We start from the raw sequence: 20,464 nt of genomic DNA, 5'->3' as shown, positions 1-20,464 counted from the left end.
CTGGCGTGTAGAGTTCCTTTGTGAAGGGAGTTGTTGGAAACTTAGCCACCATCCACTTACCCTGCTTTCATCCCCAAGAGCTGTTTATTTAGGTGCTGTTTTCACAAGTCTGCTAGGTCTTCGGAGGGAAGAGAACAATTCCTCCTGTTTTCCCACCGAGGACCCAGAAACTGTCCAGATCGCTGTGAAGAGACCTCCAGGCCATGTGAATCCTTTCCTTATGATCTCCAGAACAGCAGTGGGGGCATGAGTTCTCCATGGGCAGATCCAACACTGCAGAAATGGGGCCAGGCTGCTCCACACAGAACCCTGACCCCCTTGTCTCCATTTCAGTCTCTGGGTATTGGGTGGGCATTGAATCACCCGTGGATGTGCACCTCTTCTTGGTGGAGATCAAAGAGAAGGGTAAGAACTCAATAGCAGTAATGACTGAGATACTGTTAGTGCAGAGGCTGGAGCCTGTGATTTCCCTGGGAACTGCTAGACAAGGAGACTCTCCCTCCCGTGGGGAAGGTTGCCACTCCCTTGGCCACTTGATAGAGCAAAGAGAGGATAAGTGACATGCCCAGGATCACAGAACTAGTACAGGGCAGAGGCAGGACCCAGGTCTTCCTTGCTTGGAGGCCTGCTGTTACTTGGAAGACTTGGGCAAGGCCAGGTCACCCTAGACATAGTGGCAGACACTGGTAAACCCAGCTTATTGGGGAGATCCAGAATTCTGAGCTTGCAGTCGGCTAAACCAATCGAGTGTCCACCTAAGTCTTGCATGGAGGTCAGATGCCCAGGGGAAGTAAGGAACAAGTTTACCTAGGAGAGTCAAACCAGCCTAGTTTGGAAACAGTAAGAAGCTCCTATCCTGATTAGAAATGCGATCAGGCCCGTGAGTAGCTGCTGCACTTCCAGACTGGGCAAGGCAAGGGAGAACTTGGTTCTAATTAAAAAAAAGAAAAGCTACAGACAGCATTTGAAAGCCCTTAAATATGACCTTGGCCTAAAGCTCACCTGGCCTGGGAACACAGGAGTTCATGGTGTGAAGCGTATCTCACAGCAAGTTGAGGCTGGCTGAAAGGGGAGTCAGTGACTCCTCCACCTGCATTTTTCCTACCACGGAGCCAAAGATCCTCTGTCCCACTGAGCAGCAAGCTGCATGTCCTCTGAAGCAAAAGGAACAAGGATTTCTGCCAGGCAACTCCCCAGCCCCTGCAGGAGCTGTAAGGGGACACCAAGCAGAAACAAAAAATAGCCAGCCTATCTGCAGGGCTCTGCTGGCATTTCCAGTTCTGACTCTGATGTACCTGCCAGACACATCAGCAGAGTCTGCCCAGGGAGCCTTCACTGTTTTAAGGGAGGCAGAGGTTAGTTTCACCCATGGCTGGAGGCCCAGTGTGCCTACTCTAACCCTTCATGCCTATGCCCTATGCAGTGGTTACTCTGGGATGAAGAAACCAAGAACCTAATACCACCAAGGCCAGAAATAAGGCCTGGCCCCTGCCCAAAGGACGTTGGTGCAAACAAAGTGGGTGGCATGCACACCTCCCCCAGCACCTCAGGAATACCTTAAAATTCTTGTCACTAATTGGAAGCAGGTTAAAACATCCGCTGGCCCTTTTTAAGGGCTTCCGCCAGCAGCAGAAGAAACTGCACCCTGCACTTAAGAGTCGGGAAGGTGACTGACTCAAAATGCTACCCCAGGGGTCCCCTATTTGTCTTCTCCACAGCGACTTCCAGATCAGACCTTGCTCATTTACAAGACAAAGGAGAGGTTTTCAAAGCTGTCACTAGCACCCAGGTTATACTAAGCAAAAATGAGGGTGGGGGCCTGACAGAGCAGCTGTTAGCCCCACTGCCTGGAGCTGGACGTTTGGATTTCCATCTGGGTGCAGTCCCAGGGTGACTCCCCTTCCCCAGATGCCAGCAGCACATTGGCACACTTGGGCACCTTCACTTAGAGTGCAGATACCAAGTTCTGCTGCAGACTTTATTCTTTCCTGTTGTCTTAACTAGATTCTAAAAAGCTTTTCTTCCCTGCTCATCCACCTCTTCCTTCAGACAGCCATAGCCAGGCCCGTGTTTGTGGTGATAGAATGATTCCCGAGGCAACAGATTGGAGTCTGTGGCATCATAAAGACTGGGGAAGCCGGCCAGGAACAGATCAGCTAGACCCGTGTAGCTCAAACAAGCACTTTCAAGTTGTTTATCATTGCTTGGCTTAAGAAAAAAACGTCTGCTGTCACATGTGTTTGTGTTATGTGCGCACACACATACATAACCCCATGCGTGTTAGTGGTGCCAGCTTCCCGAGCCCAGCATGAGCAAGGCCATTCCTCCCCCTCATTAAGCCTAGGGTAGCAGAGAGCTGCAAGCAGTGGCCAGAACCCCACGGGATGTGCATCTTCGGCCCTGCCCCTGGAGAGGAGGGCGGTAGTTCCACTGGGGGCCTGGAGCCCCACGAGCTCCAGGTTCCAAAGGTGCCTCCAGGCCTTCTCTTTGATGGTTGTAATTGAAGAAGGGGGAAGGGGGCTTTTTGTTTGTTTTTTTTTTTGCTTTGCTTCCTCCACGCTCCAGTTTATTGACATGAACCGGGACAAAAAAAAAAAAAAAAAGCATTCCAGCTTGCCCTGGAGCGATCTAGTGAGTGAAAACTGCTGTCTTTGAGGCCAAATGGCAGCTGTTTATTAGCCCTGTTATTAGGGTTAATGGAGCATCTGCGCATGCGTGGAGGGTAAAACCTACTATTTTCCAGGAAACAAAAGGTTTATTGTTTTGTTTTCTGAGCATTTTATGTGGAAAACATCATAATGGGTAAATTTCTTTCATGGTATTCCGGTTGGAATTTCACCCCGAGGGGGACAATATTACAAGGCTTTGGGGGAGGGGTGGCCTGGGAGGCAGACACCTCCGAGTCTTTCTCAAAAAAGAGGGAGGCTGGACTAGCCTGGCTCCTGAATTTCCTTCCAAGCTCTGTTGTTCTGTATTTTTGAACATGAACAATATCCAGCTCTGTACAGACCCCATCACTGCGCCTCTGCCCCTACCCACACATGCTGTAGAATGCACCCCATCCTAAAAATGTCCTCCTAGATTTAGACCAGGACCTGCTCTTAGGGGCTTCTAGATTTTCAATTCCATTTCAGTGATGCTGTGAAAGGAAAAAAAGTTTTATTTCCAGGCGTGTGGACACACAGGCCAAGGCAGGTGACGTGGGGATCGAATTTAGAAGACAAGATCCTTCCTGGGCTTCTCCCTGTGTGGGCTGAACAGATGCTAAGCTGGGGCCCAGCAGGTCAGGCTTCCCTGCTACCTCACATCTTTTTTAAAAATGAGAGAGCAGGAATCCTCAGCAAGGTGTACAACTCCTTTATGTAACATGTGGAAGTTTACAAAGTGCTTTCTCTTCATAATGGCCTTGAGAAACAAGCAGTACAAGCCTCACTTTACAGATGAGGAAACCGGGGCTTATCCAGGCCCATATCACTAGTTTCAGAATTGGAATTTGACTCCAAGAGTCATTCACTCAACAAGCATGTATTAGGTACCTGCTGGGGTACCGACAGTACACAGTTCCTGTCCTCAGGGAGCTTAGATCCTATTTCCAATACATGTGCCTGTAAACACATTCAAACAAAAAGCATTTATTAAGAGCCTACTGTGTGCCAGATGATGGCTGGGGACAAGTCTCTGTGTGTGCCAGGATTTTACTGATCTACATAGGAAGCACAAAGTCATTCCAGATCTCTCTCAGAGAGATGCTACTCAGCCTGAAAGGCTACATTTATCTCCTGTCTTCCCTATCAGACTGTGAGCACCTTGGAAACAGGGACTGGATTCTGGCTCTTTATATCCTAAATGTTTAGACACAGTTCCTCGCACATAGTAGGCACTTTAAAAATGTTTGCTGGCTTGATGTGACTTGGAGCCAGTGACCCAAAAGGGAGATTATTTTGATTCTAAAGGCAAGTCCAAAATTCTTTCCACTAAAACTTGATACTTCTCAATTTACTCATGGATTGTCAGGGACAGTCTGGGAGCTGCATTTCAAGCAGATCAGCAGATATCAACCGTGTCCAGAAGGCAATTAGAACAGTAAGGAGGGGGAAGGTGGCTTGGAAGTCATACTGTGAGAGGCAGGGTGGTGGAGGGAAAAGTAGAGTCCACAGAACACTGATGTGGAGCTGATGTAGGGGCCATCCAGTCCAAAACCCTCATTTTATAGAGGAAGAAACCCAGGAAGGCCCAGAAAGAAGTGACTTGTCCAAGGACACCCAAGTAGTAGATGGAAGAGCAGGGATCCAAAGACACAACCTCCCAAATCAAGTCCATTGCACCTCCTGGGTCCCTCTGGACCTTTGGTACTTACATCATCTGAAGAAAGGACTTCCTTTCTCCAGGTCTCAGCTCCCTCATCTGTAAAATGAGGGAGTCTGGCTAGAAGCCCCTTTGAATTCCTTCCAGCTTTAAAGCTACAATCCTAAAACTGAGGGCAATGTGGCCATTTTTAAATCTCTGAAGAATTAATCTGTGCATCTCCAAAGGGCAGGAAGAAAGTGATTCGAAGTTATCAGCAGGCAGACTTCAGTTCAGTATGAGAACTCCTGAACATGTGGAGCTTTCCAGTGAAGGAATAGGCGGCCTTAACAGGTACAAAGTTCTTCATTACTGAAGACAGATGCAGGAAGAGAAGCATTTTTCAGGGTTATTGTAAAAGGGATCCATGTGTCAGGTAGGATTTAGACTAAATGACTTCACACTGTCACACTTGAGGGAAAATAAGGCATATGGCCAGAAACAGGACTTCCACTATCTCCCTACATTATATAACATCATCTGGATGTGGAGAGTGTAGATAACAGCTAAGCAGCTGCTGATATGCCACTTGGTAACTCATCTTCAATACATTTCGTTTCCATACCATGGAGTGGATGAGAAGCCACCACTTACCTGAAAGGGAGTGAGGCTTTCAATGGCCACGGCTATCCTAGGTTGTGCAGAAGTTGAATATTTCCTGAGCAAAGCACCTTTTCAAACCATCCAGATCCACAGCAATCCGCTCGCCTCTCCTCTTCTGGATCATCATCTCTGATGCACTGATACAGAAGATAAAATTGTGGGACTGGAACAGAGTGTGCCCCAGCCCCAGGCTTGTAGTAGAAGTAAGGCCTGAGAGCACTCTGACACTGGACAGTGGCAGCTCTGATTCCCAGGCCCTGCCTAAAACTGCTGTGGACAAAAGCTCTGCTGCTCTCCCTGAAGAGCTTTTGTGCTGAGAGCCTGGGGCAGGCCAGGTCACTGAGGCTGAGGTCTTTGAAGGGCCCCACAGCCTAGGCTTGCTTATCCTCAGGCTAGCCAGGAAACACCAGGGGCCTGGTGACAAGCAAGCAACGATAATCACCAGCTGGGAAAAAAAATCGAGCATCTCTGGTGGGTTGAGAGCCCAAGGCCCAGCTGCACTTCTTGGCCTCACATACCCAGGGCACTGGGAAAGCGACTCTCAAAGAGGGTCTGTACTGGGGTCAGTGCCAAACAAAGGAAGGGACAGCATTTTCAACCTAATGATCACATAGGCCCTGGCTGGGTTTTCTGTTCCTGTGTGTTATTTCTCTACTTCCACTCAGTCTGGGGGCTGGGGGGGGGGGGTCCCAAATGCTGGCTGTGTTCCAAGTTCTTATTCCTTCCTGTAAGACAGTATCGGTGGCAGTCTGGTGTGAGAGGCCAAGCACAGGCCTCTGGGACCTGAAGCAGGTCTGGACACCTACAAACCGCAGGCAAGCTGCCCATTAACCAACACCCTAGAAAAGACGGCGGCGGCTCCTGCCTGTGCCCACACCTGCAGCCGTCCTGCTGCTGCATCGTGCCCCCTGGTGGAAGATGGCCTCTTTGCAGCCTCTATCTACAAAACGGATATACAAAGACCAAAGAGAATGTGACCAACACTCGGGGAATGAGACAATACCCATCAGTTCCTTGTGTTTCTCTCATACAAACAGCCTTCTGGCTCGTGCCCAGTGGTGCCCACGGTTCCCAAGAAGTGAAACTCGGCCTGGAATGATACTCTCCATCCCTTAGTATTCTCTCCTGGCCGGTGAAAGGGGCATGTTGCCAGCGGGGCTTTCAAGGTCTCAGACCCCAGCAGCAGCCCTTTGCGAGGCCTGGCAGCTGAAAGCCTGCTGCCATGCCCAGACTCTAACGTGCAGGAGTCAGGAGAAGAGTCCCCTCCCCCCAGCTAACCCTCAATCCTAGCACATCCTCCTCCCTCCTTCACCAAGGGACAAACACCTGCCATTTTCCACTGAGCCTTCGCCCTGAGCTATGGGCCATTCCCAGTGGCTCAGATTAAATATACATCAGTACTCCCCGAACAGGAATAGGAGAGCTGGCCAAAGGCAAAGTGGGGGAGTGAATCCCCTTCCCTTACACTGGTGGAAATGTCCAGGTGTGGCACTGTGCTCTGTACCCCACAATCCTGCCAGGTAAGCTAATGATAACACTCATGACTGGGCTCTCCCATGCCCCCCACACAAGACCCCCAGGTCCAGGGCTGCTAAAGGTATACAGGATGCCTAAACCATTTAGGAGCACTCAGCGGTTGGAGAAACCTGTTAAAAACAAGCTATTACTTCATCATTACAATGCACACATCTTCTATGTAGCTGGTTGGTGGTGAAGACCAAAAAACATGGCCTATTTCTAGCAGTTTCAATCAGGTAAATTTGGAAAGTGAGAGACTTGCTGAGTGACCTTCACTATCCACTAGGTACAAGAAGGATGTTGCTTGTTATACACACAAACACAGGGCCCTGACACCCTGGTCATATACATCTTCAGAAGTTTGGCCTGTCTCTTTGCTGTTGCTGGTTTTCATACCCTGTTCTACCCTAGCCTGGGCAAGGGAAGCAGTTCCTTTCACTCATGAGTGGGCAGGCAGGTGCCAGGATTGCTGCCAATAAGGGCCAAGAGGTTTTTAACCAGGGCAGACGTGGTAGCAAAGGGGCAACTTGAGACTGGATGTCAGAGCTCTCCAGAGGTGGAAGGGGCTGTCCTATGGAGGTCAGAGTTGGAGGACACTCCTCTGAGGGGGAGGGGGTATGATGGAGACAATGAAGTCCTTTCCCCAGACTCTGATTAAATGACCTCCCCCCCACCAGCCAGGTCTTCAGGACCCTCGCCACCCCCACAGTCTTCTGCCTTGCTTGAATCCCCTCTGCCTAACGTGTGCACTGGTTTTAGCCATCTAAGTCCCTGGCATATTCTCAAGTGGTCTAATTTTGTTCCTGCAGAGGAGAGGAAAAGAGGTTATATGTATTACAGGATACTGACTTGAGCTGTTGCAAATTAACCAGAAAATATCCTCTTTGGTGAGACCACAAGCCCCCAAGGGGAGCCAGTGGGTAACGGGGAAGAATTAGAGTGTTCAGTTCAAAATCCCCAAACCCTGGCTAAAACCCATCCAGAGGCCGCACTCTGCAGGGGCAGCAGGAAGGGCTGGCACCAAAGCATCAGAAACACAAACATTCCCAGCATACCAGCCCTGACTGATGACCTGGGCTATTTCAGTCACTTATCCAGGAGAGGGTTCTCGGGAGTCTGTTCTGTTCAAAGAGCCCTCATGTCTAAGACCTGAACAAAGAGCCCCAGAGCGCTGGAGCCACATCCGTGAGAGCAGCCAGCACTGGAGGCCAGCCCTGCCTTGGCCTCCTGTCTTAGCGTCCACTTGTCCACTTTTGTCATGAGGCCAGAGGTCAGCCAGCCCCTGAGCCACCAGGGCATTAGTCAGCAGCTGAAGGAGCCCCTGCCTTCCCAAGCTCCCCTGAGCCCAGATCACCTGTGCTCCTATGGACAAGTCCTGCTGCCCGTGACCACCCACTCCCACTACACTGTCTTCATTCTATTATTATAGAGAAAGCCAAGAGTTTGCTTTTCAAACCAATGTCCCAAAAAGCCACCCGGATCAAGCAGTCCTACCTGCCTTCCCTGAATCCCTCACTAGTCTGATAGGGAAGAGTCTTTGTCCAAAGACTGGTTTTCCTCCTGACTTTAAACTCCAAACATGCAGATACCGCAGGGGTCTCCTGTTTAAACATTGATGCCTTTCCTCTCCACTTTCATTGTTGCTGCTGCCCCCTGCTGGCTCCGTGGAGGGGAGGGATGATGGGAACTACAGACCCTGGGGAAGTGAACCTCCAGCCCATCCCCCTCCCCCTAGTTTTATCCAGAAAAGCACAAGTACCTGAGAGACCGGCTTCTGTGAAAAAAATATACATAATTAGAAATAAATGCAGGGGTCAAGCAGGCATCACACAGCCCACCTAACTCCTTCCAAGTGCAAGTGAAGGAGAATGGCGGTCCTGAGCGGCGGGGGGCCACGCTGCGCCCCTCACCCCAGCCCAGCCCTGGGGCCGCCTGCCTCCGCGCCCTCTTCCTGGAGAAGGCGCAGCTGCCTCCTCCCTTCAAAGAGCAGGATGCTGGCAGCCATAGCAGAGTTCAGACTGTCCACGCCGGGCACGACGGGGATGAGCAGCCTCTTGCCTCCGGTGCTCTCGGCCAGCTGCAGGGACTCCAAGCTGATCCCGTGCGTCTCGCCCCCGATCACCACAGCTGCTGGCGCATCTGTCCAGGCCGTATCGTAGCCCTGGACCTCAAGTTCTGGGAGCCAGTGGCCGGCCGGCTCGGCTTCCTCCTGCAGATCAGTCACCTCCTCATACTTGCGCTGTTTCTGAAAGCGCCGGTCACAAACCCAGCCCTGGTCACTGGCTTCCCCAGACTTCTGGGCCTGGGAGTGCAGGCCACAGTTGTCAGCCACGTGGACTCTGGTGTCCGAGGGTAAGTAGTTGGGGACAGCCTCCCACTCTAGGTTGCTGATGATGGGCACCTGGAAGTGTGCCCCCATGCCAGCCCGGAGCACTTTGGGTTCCCAAGCATCCACACAACCTAAAAAAGGAAAAGGGAGAACTCATCAATGTCAGAACTGCCCTCCATTAAGGAGCTTCAGGGATCCATTCAAAAAGCCTTGGGACTGACTGGCTGAGGCACCGGGCAGAAGGTGCCTGACCTGGGGATACACAAGCCCCAGCGGCCTTCACATGAGGACAGGCCCCATCTGTGACACAGAAGAGCTAGGTGACCTTGGGCCAGTCACTTAACCCTCAAAGCCTCAGTGTCCTCTGCAAAAGGAGGATGGCCACACCCTCCCACAAAGCTCCAGCAGACCTCAACCCCAGAGGAGGAGGAGCTGGGCAAGTGCTCGGCCACCAGGGTGGGGTGGCAGGAAGCTCTGCCCCAGGAGCTGGGCACGTGCTTGGCCACCAGGGTGGGGCCAACAGGGTGGAGTGGCAGGAAGCTCTGCCCCACCCAACCACATAAGAAAGCCAGTCAGCTCGGGGGAACAGATCTGTGGACCCTGCGGACAGGATCTGGCCAGGAATATGAAGCCCTGCAGTGCAGGGAGAGGAGGCCCCAGACCAACACTGGAGCACAGGGAGCCCATGGGAGGTGCCCTGGCATCACAGCCCAGCTCCAGGTTATGGACTCAAGGCAGCCTGAGGAAGAGAGCTGTGCCAAGGGAGGTGTTTCAGAATGAGGAGTTGCTGCAGGGCCTAGCCACTGAATGGAGAAAGAAGCAAATTAAGAAGCCAAGAGCAGAGGCGGCTAGGTGGCACAGTGAATAGAGCACCGGCCCTGGAGTCAGGAGGACCTGAGTTCAAATCCAGCCTCAGACACTTGACACACTTACTAGTGTGACTTTGGGCAAGTCACTTTACCCCAATTACCCTCCAAAAAAAAAAAAAGAAGCCAAGAGCAGAAAGGGCTCTCAGTTCCAGCTTCTCATCCAGACTAAAGCCATTCAGGGCCAGAATCTCAGACCAAAGGGAAGCCTGCAGTTCTTTCATTCCAAACCAGAAGAGTTTCCCAGGCAGAGCCCAGCAGAAACCCAAGTCAGGAACTTGCAGAACTCAGACCAAGGGGCAGCAATCAGACTCTGCCCCAGAACTATTTGGGAGCCTGAGCTGTCCCTGAGAACATGAAGATTCTTAATACCCCCAAGAATACAGCAAGAGGCCCAGGCCAGACTTCCCCTCCAGAAGTGTTCAGAAGCCATCAAGTCTAAGGTCAGGAAGAAGGCCAGAAGAATGAGCAAAAAGAAAAAAGATCCCAGTTTTTTTTTTTAATTAATTTATTTCTTTTTAGTTTTCAACATTCATTTCCACAAGATTTTGTGTTACAATTTTTTCTCCCTATCTTTCCCCTACCCCCACCCCAAAATTGCAAGCCTACTTAATACCCCTTCCCCCAATCTGTTCTCTCTTATATCTTCCCCCATCATCCCCCTAACTTCCTAGTAGGGCAAGATGAATTTCTATACCCCAAGGATCCCAGTTTTTAAAGCTACTACAACAACAGAGATGCTCATGCTACAAAGCCAGAAGAGTATGACCCCAAAATATAGACAAGCAATAACTCCAAAGAAAAACAGTTTGAACACAAATTCAATTAGAATCCCTGGAGAAGATCAAGCCAGAATTTTTAAAAGTTTTAAGATGTTTTTATCAATGAAATCAGGGCACTAAAGGGGAAATAAATGGAAATGAGAGCTATGAAAGATTTGGAAAGGGAATTAACAGTTTGGCATAACAAAACCTTGCCCAAGCAACAAACTAGCCCCAAATTAGAATGTACCAAAGAGAGGTCAGTAATTCCGTGAGACAACAAGAAATATTAAAACAAAGTCAAAAGATTGGAAAAATAGAAGAAAATGTAAGGTATCTCAGCAAAAACAACTGACCTGGAAAGCAAATCAAGGAGAAAAAAATTAAGAATCCTTAGACTACCTGAATACCCTGACCATAAAAAGAGCCCATACAACATAAAAGAAAGCTGCCTAGACCTCTTAGAATCAGAGGGCAAAGTAGAACTAGAAAGAATCTAACTCCTAAAAGAAAGTCCAAAATAAAAACTGTCTTAGAGCTAAAATTCAGAACTTCCAGGTCAAAGAAAAAATACTTCAAGCAGCCAGAAAAAAAGAATTCAAGTAATAAACAGCAACAGCCAGGATCAAATATGATGATGTGATACGTGAGGGAATCCTATTGTATTGTTAAGAACTGATGAAGGGAATGGTTTCAGAGACCTTTGAAAACTTGTGTGAACTGATGCAGAGGAAAGTGAGCAGAACCAGGAGAGCAATTTATACAGTGACAATATTAAAGACTTAGGAACTCTGATTAATGCAATGACTACCCACATAATAATTCCAGAGGACTCATGATGAAACACGCTATCCACCGCCTGAAGGAGGTGAAGGTTGAGAATGTAGAGTGAGACACACATATATTTCTTTTGCACATGGCCAATGTCGAATTTGTTTTAATTAACTATATGTCTGTGATGAGGGATGAGAAGGAAAGAAAGTAGATTTTTGCTTATAAAAAAAAATGTTTTATCTAAAAACAAAAACACTAGAAAGAGCTGATCCCCAGGGGCCCATCCCCCTGTGGGGCTGGACCTACCCATTTCTGCCACTGGGGCAGGCGCTTTTCTCTGCCCTCTCCTCTTACCCCCCTCCTCCCACTCACTAGCTGAAAAAGTCCAGGCCTCAGCCCTGCCACGGGAAACAGGAAAGCATCAGGCACTTTACTACAAGTGTGTTCACTTCTACTTGCTCTTCCTTAGTGGCTCCAAGCCCAGCAATTGTCTTTTTAATTCCATTTTCTTCTACTTCAGGGTGGTATTCTCTGCCCCCCACCTCTCACTCTCTCCCCTCCCACCTTTTTTTTTTTTTAAAGAAAATAAGCCAAACTGGAGCGGCCAGGTGGCTCAGAGAGTAAGAGCACCGGCTCCAGTGTTGGGATGATCTGGGGATCGAATCTGGGCTCAGACACTTAGCACCCACCCAGAAACACCTGGCCATGTAACCTTGAGCAAGTTACTTAGCCCCAATTGCTTAAAAAAAAAAAAAAAAGCAAAACAAAACTTGCTTAAACAAACAAAACAAATCTCTGCGTTGATTGTGCTTCTTTAGAAAGTCCTGCTTGCCAGCTCCCCCCCATCCTTCCCCCCTCTATCAGGGGGCAGGGAGCGGGGCATTTCATCAAGAGTCCCCTGCAATCATGACTAGTCACTGTGTTCCCCAGAGTCTCTAAGTCTTTCAAAGTGGTTTGTATTTGCAGGGCTGTTAACGCCCTCTAAACTGTTCTTGTGCCTCCATCCCCTGCTTTGCCATCACAAAAAGCTGCTACAGAAGATGGGCCCTTGCCATTTTTCCTTGGTCTTTTTGGGATAAACACCTTACAGCAATATTTCCAGGTCAAAACTGCAGGTTAGTAGCTTTTGGGCATAGTTCCAAGTCCAGAGGCCATGCCAGCCCACAGCTCCACCAGCAGAGCATTCATGTGCCTGTTCTCCTGTGATGCCTCCAGTGTCTCTCATCCTTCTTTTTTGTTAACTTTGCAGATCTGATGGCTCTGAGGTGGTACCTCAGAGGTGGAAACCTTTCCATCTTAACCTCAGAATAAGTCACCTAGGCAAGCAACAAGGGGCAGAGGGCAGAGCTGAAGGAGCACCACCTTTCCTCCTGAAAGGTTTCCTGTCTGTCTGGCAGCCAAGCAGAGGCAGTTCTCCAGTGACCACCTCAACTGTGTGTGGGGCTCCCCATCTCAGGCCACAGCTTGGAGAGCCTCTGAGGTATCTGAAGCCTCCTCAGTCCTGGGGATGGGATGGGGGAAGGGACAGTACTTAGGAGGAAGAACAGCAGGGAAAGGGCAAGAGACTGAAGAAGGGCTGAAATTCCCAGCAGGAGACCTGGAATTCTGGTGAAGAGAGCTGCCTTCTTATGTACTGCAGGCACCAGTATCAACCTGAACACCAACTGGGATTCATGAGGATTCGAGCTTTTCTCTTTCCAAAGAAGGAAAATTTCTCTTCCTCAAAATGTGAAATAAAAAAACAGGAAAAAACAAGGGGGACCCCTGAGGTGGCAGCAGCAGCAACAAAATCTGTACCACAATTAGAGGATTGCTTAGAGATCACAACTTAGGCACTTCCCAGCAACTGGTGCCAATACCTGTCCTGTCTAAAAAAGATGGGCATGGCTGCTTAACTACAGTAGCTTCTCCCGAACATCAACGTCTATTTCACCCCACTCATCCCCAATGCACTCCCTTTTTGGTCCAGTGAAAAGGGTACTGGCTAAGGAGTCAGAGAACCTTTGACATGACTTATATGACCTCGGAAAGTCACTCAGCCTCCCCAGGGCCTGTTTCCTCATCTATAAATGAAGGAGATTGGATTTGATGCCTCCAAGGTCCCTTCTAAATCTCCAGGTCATTCTGTGACTTTGCAGTGATTCTGTTTAAAGCTACCGTGTTTCCCCAATAATAAGACACTGTCTTATTAATTTTTTTTGGACAGAAAAACACCAGAGGGCTTATTTTCAGGGGAGGGCTTATTTTAACGAACATTGACAGCAATTTTAATAAACAGGTAAATGTGAACAAAAAAATGTACCTTTATTCAATAAGCAAATCACTGGGGAAGAACAGGATGACGCGCTCACTGCTGCAGCTCTGACTGGATGCAGCTCAGAGCGCGGCGTGCGTTTCACGGGGAGGGGGGGACGGTGCATACAGAGGGTACCGTAATGTAGCGTGTAGCGCAGGGGATCACCTTCACTACAGTAGCAATCTCAATAGGGCTTATTTTCGGGGGAGGGCTTATTTTTAGAGGAATCTTACACAGTAAGGGGAGGGCTTATTTTCGGGATAGGTCTTATTATCAGGGAAACACGTTAAGTGTGGTCCCCCTCTCTAGAAAAAGGGATTGTAAAGGCTGGTTCTTATTGGGAGCCTGTGGAACCAGTCCTTTTTAAAATGTACTTTGTTCATAAAATTCTTTACAAATCTCAAAGTTTCAGAATTCAGGGCCAAAAAAACAAATACAAAGTTATGGTTCACAATTGGCATTTTATCCCTTTAATGCCAATTGCTTCTAATGTCTATTCTCTCTACCTGCTCCAGCCATTGGAAAGCCAGCTGTTCTGTCCCAGCACAGACTCCAGATAAAAAGCCCCTTTACCTTTGGTGAGCAGCACCTTACAGCAGCCAGCCCCAGCGGCAGATCGTAGGATGGTACCCAAGTTTCCAGGATCACGAAGATTGTCACAGATCAGCGACAAGGGCAGTGAATGTCGAAGCTGGGTCTCTGGATACTTCATCTTAACGTGGTCAGGTTTGGCAAAGATCCCTGAGGGCACAAAATACGAGTGAACCAAACTGAGCAACGGGACCTCCTTTGGCTAGTGACCTGGCCCAGACAATGACGAGCTCCCAACCTGACACGACAGCAATGTGGCGGCAGCTTCCCCAGCTTTGCCCTTCATGCAGATCTAATGAGAACACTCCCGGGATACAGAGTTGGAATCCAGGTCTAAAATTTCTAGACATCCAAGTGATGCTCCCTTCCTCAAACAAACATCCACCCATCCGAGACCTCAAAGGCTCTGCCTCCCAGATGCCTCAGGAAGGTTGTCTGCAAAGCTCCCTGGAAGAGTAACAGCCTGCAGATTAGTGGGAACATCCCATGTGGGTCCTCTGGCAGGAAAGTCCAGGGGCCTGGCCTTCCCTGGAGATTTTAATAACCAGCCTAGCTCCCTGTCCTCAGACTAATTTAAAGGAAGATAAACAGACCTGAGGGGCCTAGGATCATGCAAACCCAAGTGGCATGACTTCTGAAATCTTTTTATCTTATCTCAAAAGTTCTACTATATCCCCTACTCCAAGCTTCTATGGAAGCCATACGGGCAGAAACTGGAAATAGGCTATTTGATGCTTCAACAGAAAAATACCTTTAAAATTTCTTTCACTGACATGCTATTCTCAGAACCAGTTTATCAGTTCACAGGATTTTAGTGAATAGTAATATAATATGAAAGGCAACATGATATAGTAGAGAAGTTGAGAGTCAAGAATCAATCAATATTTATTAAACACCTACTAGACCTAGGTTCAAATCCTGCCTGTGAGCTACTAGCTGACCTGTAATTTCTTTGGGCCTCATTTTCCTCTTGTAAAATTAGGTGGCCGGACTCAATGGCCTCCAGCTCTACTTTGCATCTACTCCATCTGTAATAATGAACAAAGTATCTCTATAATACATAATACACAATACAGTAACACAAGAGAAGGCGCTACGTCACAATGCATTAACCGATCCATTATCTGGACACCAAGGCCACATCCAGTCCCTTCCACTCAAATCCCAAGGGCCAGGGGTGGTAGGTTGGCTGTGCTTGCATTTGGCTGAACAATCGTCCCCATAATTGAGGTGCTGCCAGCTTGCCCGTAACAAAGTCAGGACAGGTCTTCTTCCATTCTTCCTCCATGCTCCTAATGCCCTTCTCTTTTTGGTTCTCAATCAGTGACCGTATCCCAGAATATTCTTCCTGCAAGCCCTGGCCATGCCTCTCCTGGCCCCCTCTGCCACGGCCCCTGACCAAGTCTTGTCGCTCCACCCCATCCCTTCCTCCTCAGTCCTCCCAGTTCTGGAACCGTGAACTAAGACCACACTGACTGCCTTGCTCCCAAAGCAGGGGTATGGATCGACTCTCCTGTGGCCCCCCTGCCATCCCCACCCCATCCCACCCTCCCTAAGGACGGCCTTTCCCGCATCAGAACACAAGCTCCTCCTGGGAGTCAGGGCTGCCTATTTTGGAATTTGGAGCCCCAGTGCTCAGCACACAGGCAACGTGCAATAAATGCCCTTCCAACCCTTCATTATAAATACAAAGCTATTCCGAGCCACCATAGCAAGACACTCAAATGCTGTGTAGAAATTATTTCCCTCTAATTACAGTTCCAACCTTACCATGCACACAAAGAAGAAACCATCTGCCCCTAGCAGCACCCCTCCATGCCAGAAGTCACGCAGGTGGCAGAACAAAGCCACAGCAAGCCTGCTTCCTAGGAAGGGAAGGGGTGGGCTGCTAGCCCAGCGTGTGGGAGAGGAGAGGGGGCAGAGCTCCAGGAGCTCACACTGGCACCCCCATAACCAAAATTCACCATCTTTGCAGCAGTGAGCTAGAGAAAGTAGCCCCCAGATAGGGTGCTGCCCTCCAGAGGAACCACAGAGCCTTCAAGGTGGATCTCTACAGCCGTTCGGGGCTCACCTGGATTCCTCTTCCCATTGGTACAGGAAATGCCCCGACAGCCTCCTGGAGGGAGACCTTACAGGCCAGTGTTCACAGCCCCCATGGCAAGGGGCTCACTCTGCTAAGGGCAGCAGCCTCAGGTGTGAGGAAGACACTTAGTCTAGCAGCTCTCAGGATGTAGCAACATCTTTCCAGAGGAGGAGATACAGGAACAAGGCTTCCAGCTTATAATTCAGACACATAGGATGTTACCCTTTAAAAATCACAGGATTGGGGAGGCCAGGTAGCACAGTGAGTAAGAGCACCAGCCCCAGAGTTGGGATGAGCTGGGATCGAATCTGGGCTCAGACACTTAGCACCCACCCAGAAACACCTGGCCATGTAACCTCGAGCAAGTTACTTAACCCCAATTGCTTAAAAAAAAAAAAATCACAGAATTTAGGGTTTGAGCTCACAAAGATGTAATAGGAATGTAAATTTTTAAGATCTTCCCTGCCCCTAGGTTAAGTGCACCTGGAGCCTGTGGTGGGAGGCTTGTTTTTCAGGAGATACATTGTGATTGGCCAGTGGGTCAAGAGGGTTGTTACATTCTCTGACCCAAGAGAAGGCTATATAAGCCCTCATGAGAGACTTTGCTTTGGGGCTCACTTTGAGAAGTGTTATGTGATTTGACCAGATGAGACTCTGGGCAGCTGCTGAGAGCCCACCAGCTTTGAAAAACCCAGATGTTGATGCTTCCCTCTCTGGTAACTGTGATTTGGTATGGATGTAATGGTTGGACAGTTGGAGGCCTGTTTGCTTGAAATGTTTCTGTCTGTATACTCTGAAGTTCAGCGTGCTGACCTTTTTTCCCCTGAACTAGGTAAATTATATGTTTGATTGATTAAAGCAAGATTGTTAACCCATTTTGAGTTGCTTTCCTTTAGAAAAGCAGATCTAAGAACCTATGTTGGCAGCCATCCTGGGGAAACTGGGGTGCTTGCTACTACAAAAGACCAACCTCCCTGTTTGCCGGATGGAGCAGGACCCAGCAAGGTCCATGATTCTAACACCTCCTCTTGTTTTACAGAGAAAGTAATGGGTCCAGAGAAGAACTCGCCTAAGGAACAGAGCTGGATCTAGAACCCAGATCTCCCGACCCCTGGCTATAGCTCTCTGTGTTAAACCATAAAACATGCTGCCACGTGTCTATTTTCTCTTTTCAATCCCAATTAATTGAAATGGGAAGGACTTGGGCAGGGTTTATGAAAAGCAAAGAAAGGAAATAATGCAGGCAGTCCCAGGAATTGGCATGGGGTAGAAGAAAGGGGTAGCACCATTGAGTCCAAAGAGGGCAACATGGAAGCAGCTAAGCAAAGAGTGACAAAGGGAATTCTGGTTCCTTTCTTCCATTCTCCTTGGGCTAAATGGGAGCCAGCCCCAGCCACACAGGCCTGGGGCAGATGAGAGAAGCCAGGAGCTGGGCTGCCTCCAGGGGCAGCCAGAATACTTCAAAGAGGGAGGGAAGGAGAGGCACCCCTCCCAAGTCTCCTAGAGAAGAGCAGGTCAGCAAAGTCTACAGAGTGAGTGGTGCCACAAACAAGCCAAAGACACAAAAGGGCCGGGGAGGATCCTGGTGCTTGGCTGTAAGGTGGATACCCAGAGTAGCATGGCAAACACCTGATGACCACTGTCTAAGGAAGGAAGGCAGTCCCATGGCCAACACTGAGCCATCAGCTAGATGGATCAAGAATGAATGAATGGATGAAGAATTTATTAAGCAACTATTATGTGCAGGCACTGTACTAAGCACTTCTTATAATCTCAGAAGATAACACCATATGTAGGGGAGTAGTGGCCAGGGAAGGGAATTTTGGTCTGGGCAGTAGCAGGGAGGTGAGCTGGGCCATAGAGCAGCCAATATGCCCTTTCCAGAGGCCATGACTGTGCTGATTTGCTTATGGCTCCCTGAGGACCTGCTCAGCTAGGTTACTAGTCTCTCTTCAACTATGAGGCATTTTTAGCTCAAGCAAGCCACAAAAGGCTGAGATGTGCATTTCTACAAAGACACTGGCCACTAACCTATTATTCCTTGTGGAGTCACGAGGTCCGACCACTCCTTGATATCATCAAACTTGACCTTGATGAGGCTGACACCTTTCAGCTTATCCTCTGGGAGCTCCTTCACATATTCCAGTCGACTAAAGAAGATTGTCTGGGGCACAGCACCAGCTCTCAGGGCATCAGCAATTAGCCTCCGACCCTCCAGCAAGATCTTCCCCTGCTTATCCCGGAAGGTCCTGGACTTGACAACTGTCACCACTTTGCTAAGGGTAAGAAGAAACAGACAGATAAATAACTGCAACCATGAGTCCTGGATGTGTATTACACCACTCACTGGGAAAATGAAATGAGGAGGGGGCCCTCTCTGTTTTAATAGGGCAGAGAGAGCAGCAGTACTAATATTCTTTTGTGTGCATCACACAGTACAATCTTGGCTTGGAAATTGAGGCCCATCAGAGAGGAGTCTTGACATGATGGAAGGCACATGTACAACTCCATTCCATTATTTAGATTACATACAATCCCAGCCCACTCTTGCAGAAGCTCTCTTTGGGAGGGGGCCAGATTTGGAGTTTATATCCCAGTTCTGTCACCTATAAAAGATGAGGCTTTTTGGGCAAGCCTCTTAAGCTCTCTGGGTCTCAGTTTCCTCATCTGTAAGATGAGGGGGGTTGAACTAGATGGACAGCCTCTGACACCCCCTTAAACTTTAATCTATCATTTTATGAGCTTCTATGACTCTGGGAGTAGATAATCTCTCAGATCCCCTTCAGCCATGATGATATACTGGTCTCTGATTTTTAAGATGAGGTTGAAAAAATTATAAAATACCCCACATTTCTATGTACTTTGCATTATTCACTGTAAGAAGAAATGTCAGAAGCTTCCAAACTATTTGTGCCAAAGTATCACACTGAAATGGTCAAAATATTTCATTTTTCAAGCTGAAATTACAAATGTAGTACTTAAATATTTGTACTTTGGAGGAAAAAAAGGGTACTTTTATACAGTAGCTTTCTTGAGAATGTGTTTTAATGAAAAACATTAGTAGCCAAGAACATAAAAAAAGTAAAATTATGCTTGGTGAAATAAATTATAATTTAATGTGGTGGTATTAGGGGAAATAAAAAAATACATTATTTCATTGGCTTCTAGATAGTGTCTCTGCATTAATTAATGAAGAGGGAATTTTTGACTATCTTGTGCTTTCTAAAATCAGGGATGTTACACTGTTAGTAGACATATAAATAACAAATGGCTATATATGGCTTCAGGACAGGTAGGTGGCACAATGGATAAAGCACCAGGCCTGGAGTCAGGAAAACCTGAGTTCAAATCAGGCCTCAGATATTAGCTGTGTGACCCTGGGCAAGTCACTTAAGCCTGTTTGCCTCAGTTTCCACATCTGTAAAAATGAACTAGAGAAGGAAATGTCAAACTACTCCAGTATCTTTGCCAAGAAAACTCCAAGTGGATCACAGAGTCCGACAGAACTGAAATGACTTAATATAAACGGCATTTGCCATTTCTGTACACAAAAGGGGAAAAGGCCTCCTGAACACAGACTTGAAGGAAGCCAGGAGGCAGAGGTAAGGAGGAACCCAGTCCCAGGGACGGAGAAGAATCGATAAAAAGACAAGGAGCCCAGAGGGGGGCCTGCCCAGTGTCGTTGACCAGAGCCGGAGTCAGAAGGGGCTCAAATGGGAGGCGGCCAGGGCGGGGAGGGGGCGGGCACCAATCAGAGGGAGTGAGCAGTCTCTGCCTTTGCTGGGGGGGGCCCGTCTGGAACTTTGGGGCTCATCCTGGCCTCCGAGTGGGGGGGTCGGCGGCTCCTGCGGTGCTCCCCGCACGGGGTCAGGAGGGGTCCGCACCAGGGAGCGCGGGAAGAAAGCAGAAGGGACCGACGCGGCTATGAGGGGGAGGGCGGGCGTGGCTTGAGGGGGGGGGGGGGGGGCTCACCTCAGCCTCCGGTCCCCGGGCAGGGCCCGCTCGTAGCGCAGCCCCAACTCCTCCCACGAGCGGGCGAGCGGCTCCGGCTTCGGGGTCCGGCCCGGGCCTGGGCTCTCCCGCCGCTGCGGCTGTGGCTCCGGCTTCGGCTTCGGCTTCGCCGCCGTCCCCCCCGGTCCCTGGCCGGGGCTCAGCACCTTCACCGGAGTTCGTCTCAGGGCCCGCACCCCACGCCGCGCACCCCCGCCCCACACCGGCCCAACCACGAGCAGCAACGTCGGAAGCCCCGCGGCGCGGGGCAGCGCCAGGGCTGCCATCTTCGCATGACGTCACGGGAGC

The 20,464-nt window shown here is 49.2% G+C and overlaps 1 protein-coding gene across 1 annotated transcript; it reads right to left on the bottom strand.

Annotated features, from left to right (window-relative positions):
• Positions 1–8,237: 8,237 nt before the first annotated feature.
• Positions 8,238–20,463, bottom strand: MRM3 (mitochondrial rRNA methyltransferase 3). The gene is made up of 4 exons (XM_069089717.1): positions 20,138–20,463; positions 18,197–18,441; positions 14,065–14,232; positions 8,238–8,925 (listed from the first exon to the last, which is right to left on the bottom strand). Exons 1-4 carry the CDS (start codon positions 20,440–20,442, stop codon positions 8,372–8,374), a joined length of 1,272 nt encoding a protein of 423 aa, XP_068945818.1. The 5' UTR covers positions 20,443–20,463; the 3' UTR covers positions 8,238–8,371.
• Position 20,464: the final 1 nt, after the last annotated feature.

The sequence above is a fragment of the Petaurus breviceps genome, unplaced genomic scaffold (assembly GCF_028583685.1).
Source record: "Petaurus breviceps papuanus isolate PSGF00001 unplaced genomic scaffold, PetGlider_PUasm1.0 186, whole genome shotgun sequence".
Taxonomy (NCBI): Eukaryota; Metazoa; Chordata; class Mammalia; order Diprotodontia; family Petauridae; genus Petaurus; species Petaurus breviceps.
This window is presented reverse-complemented; position numbering and strand designations above follow the sequence as displayed.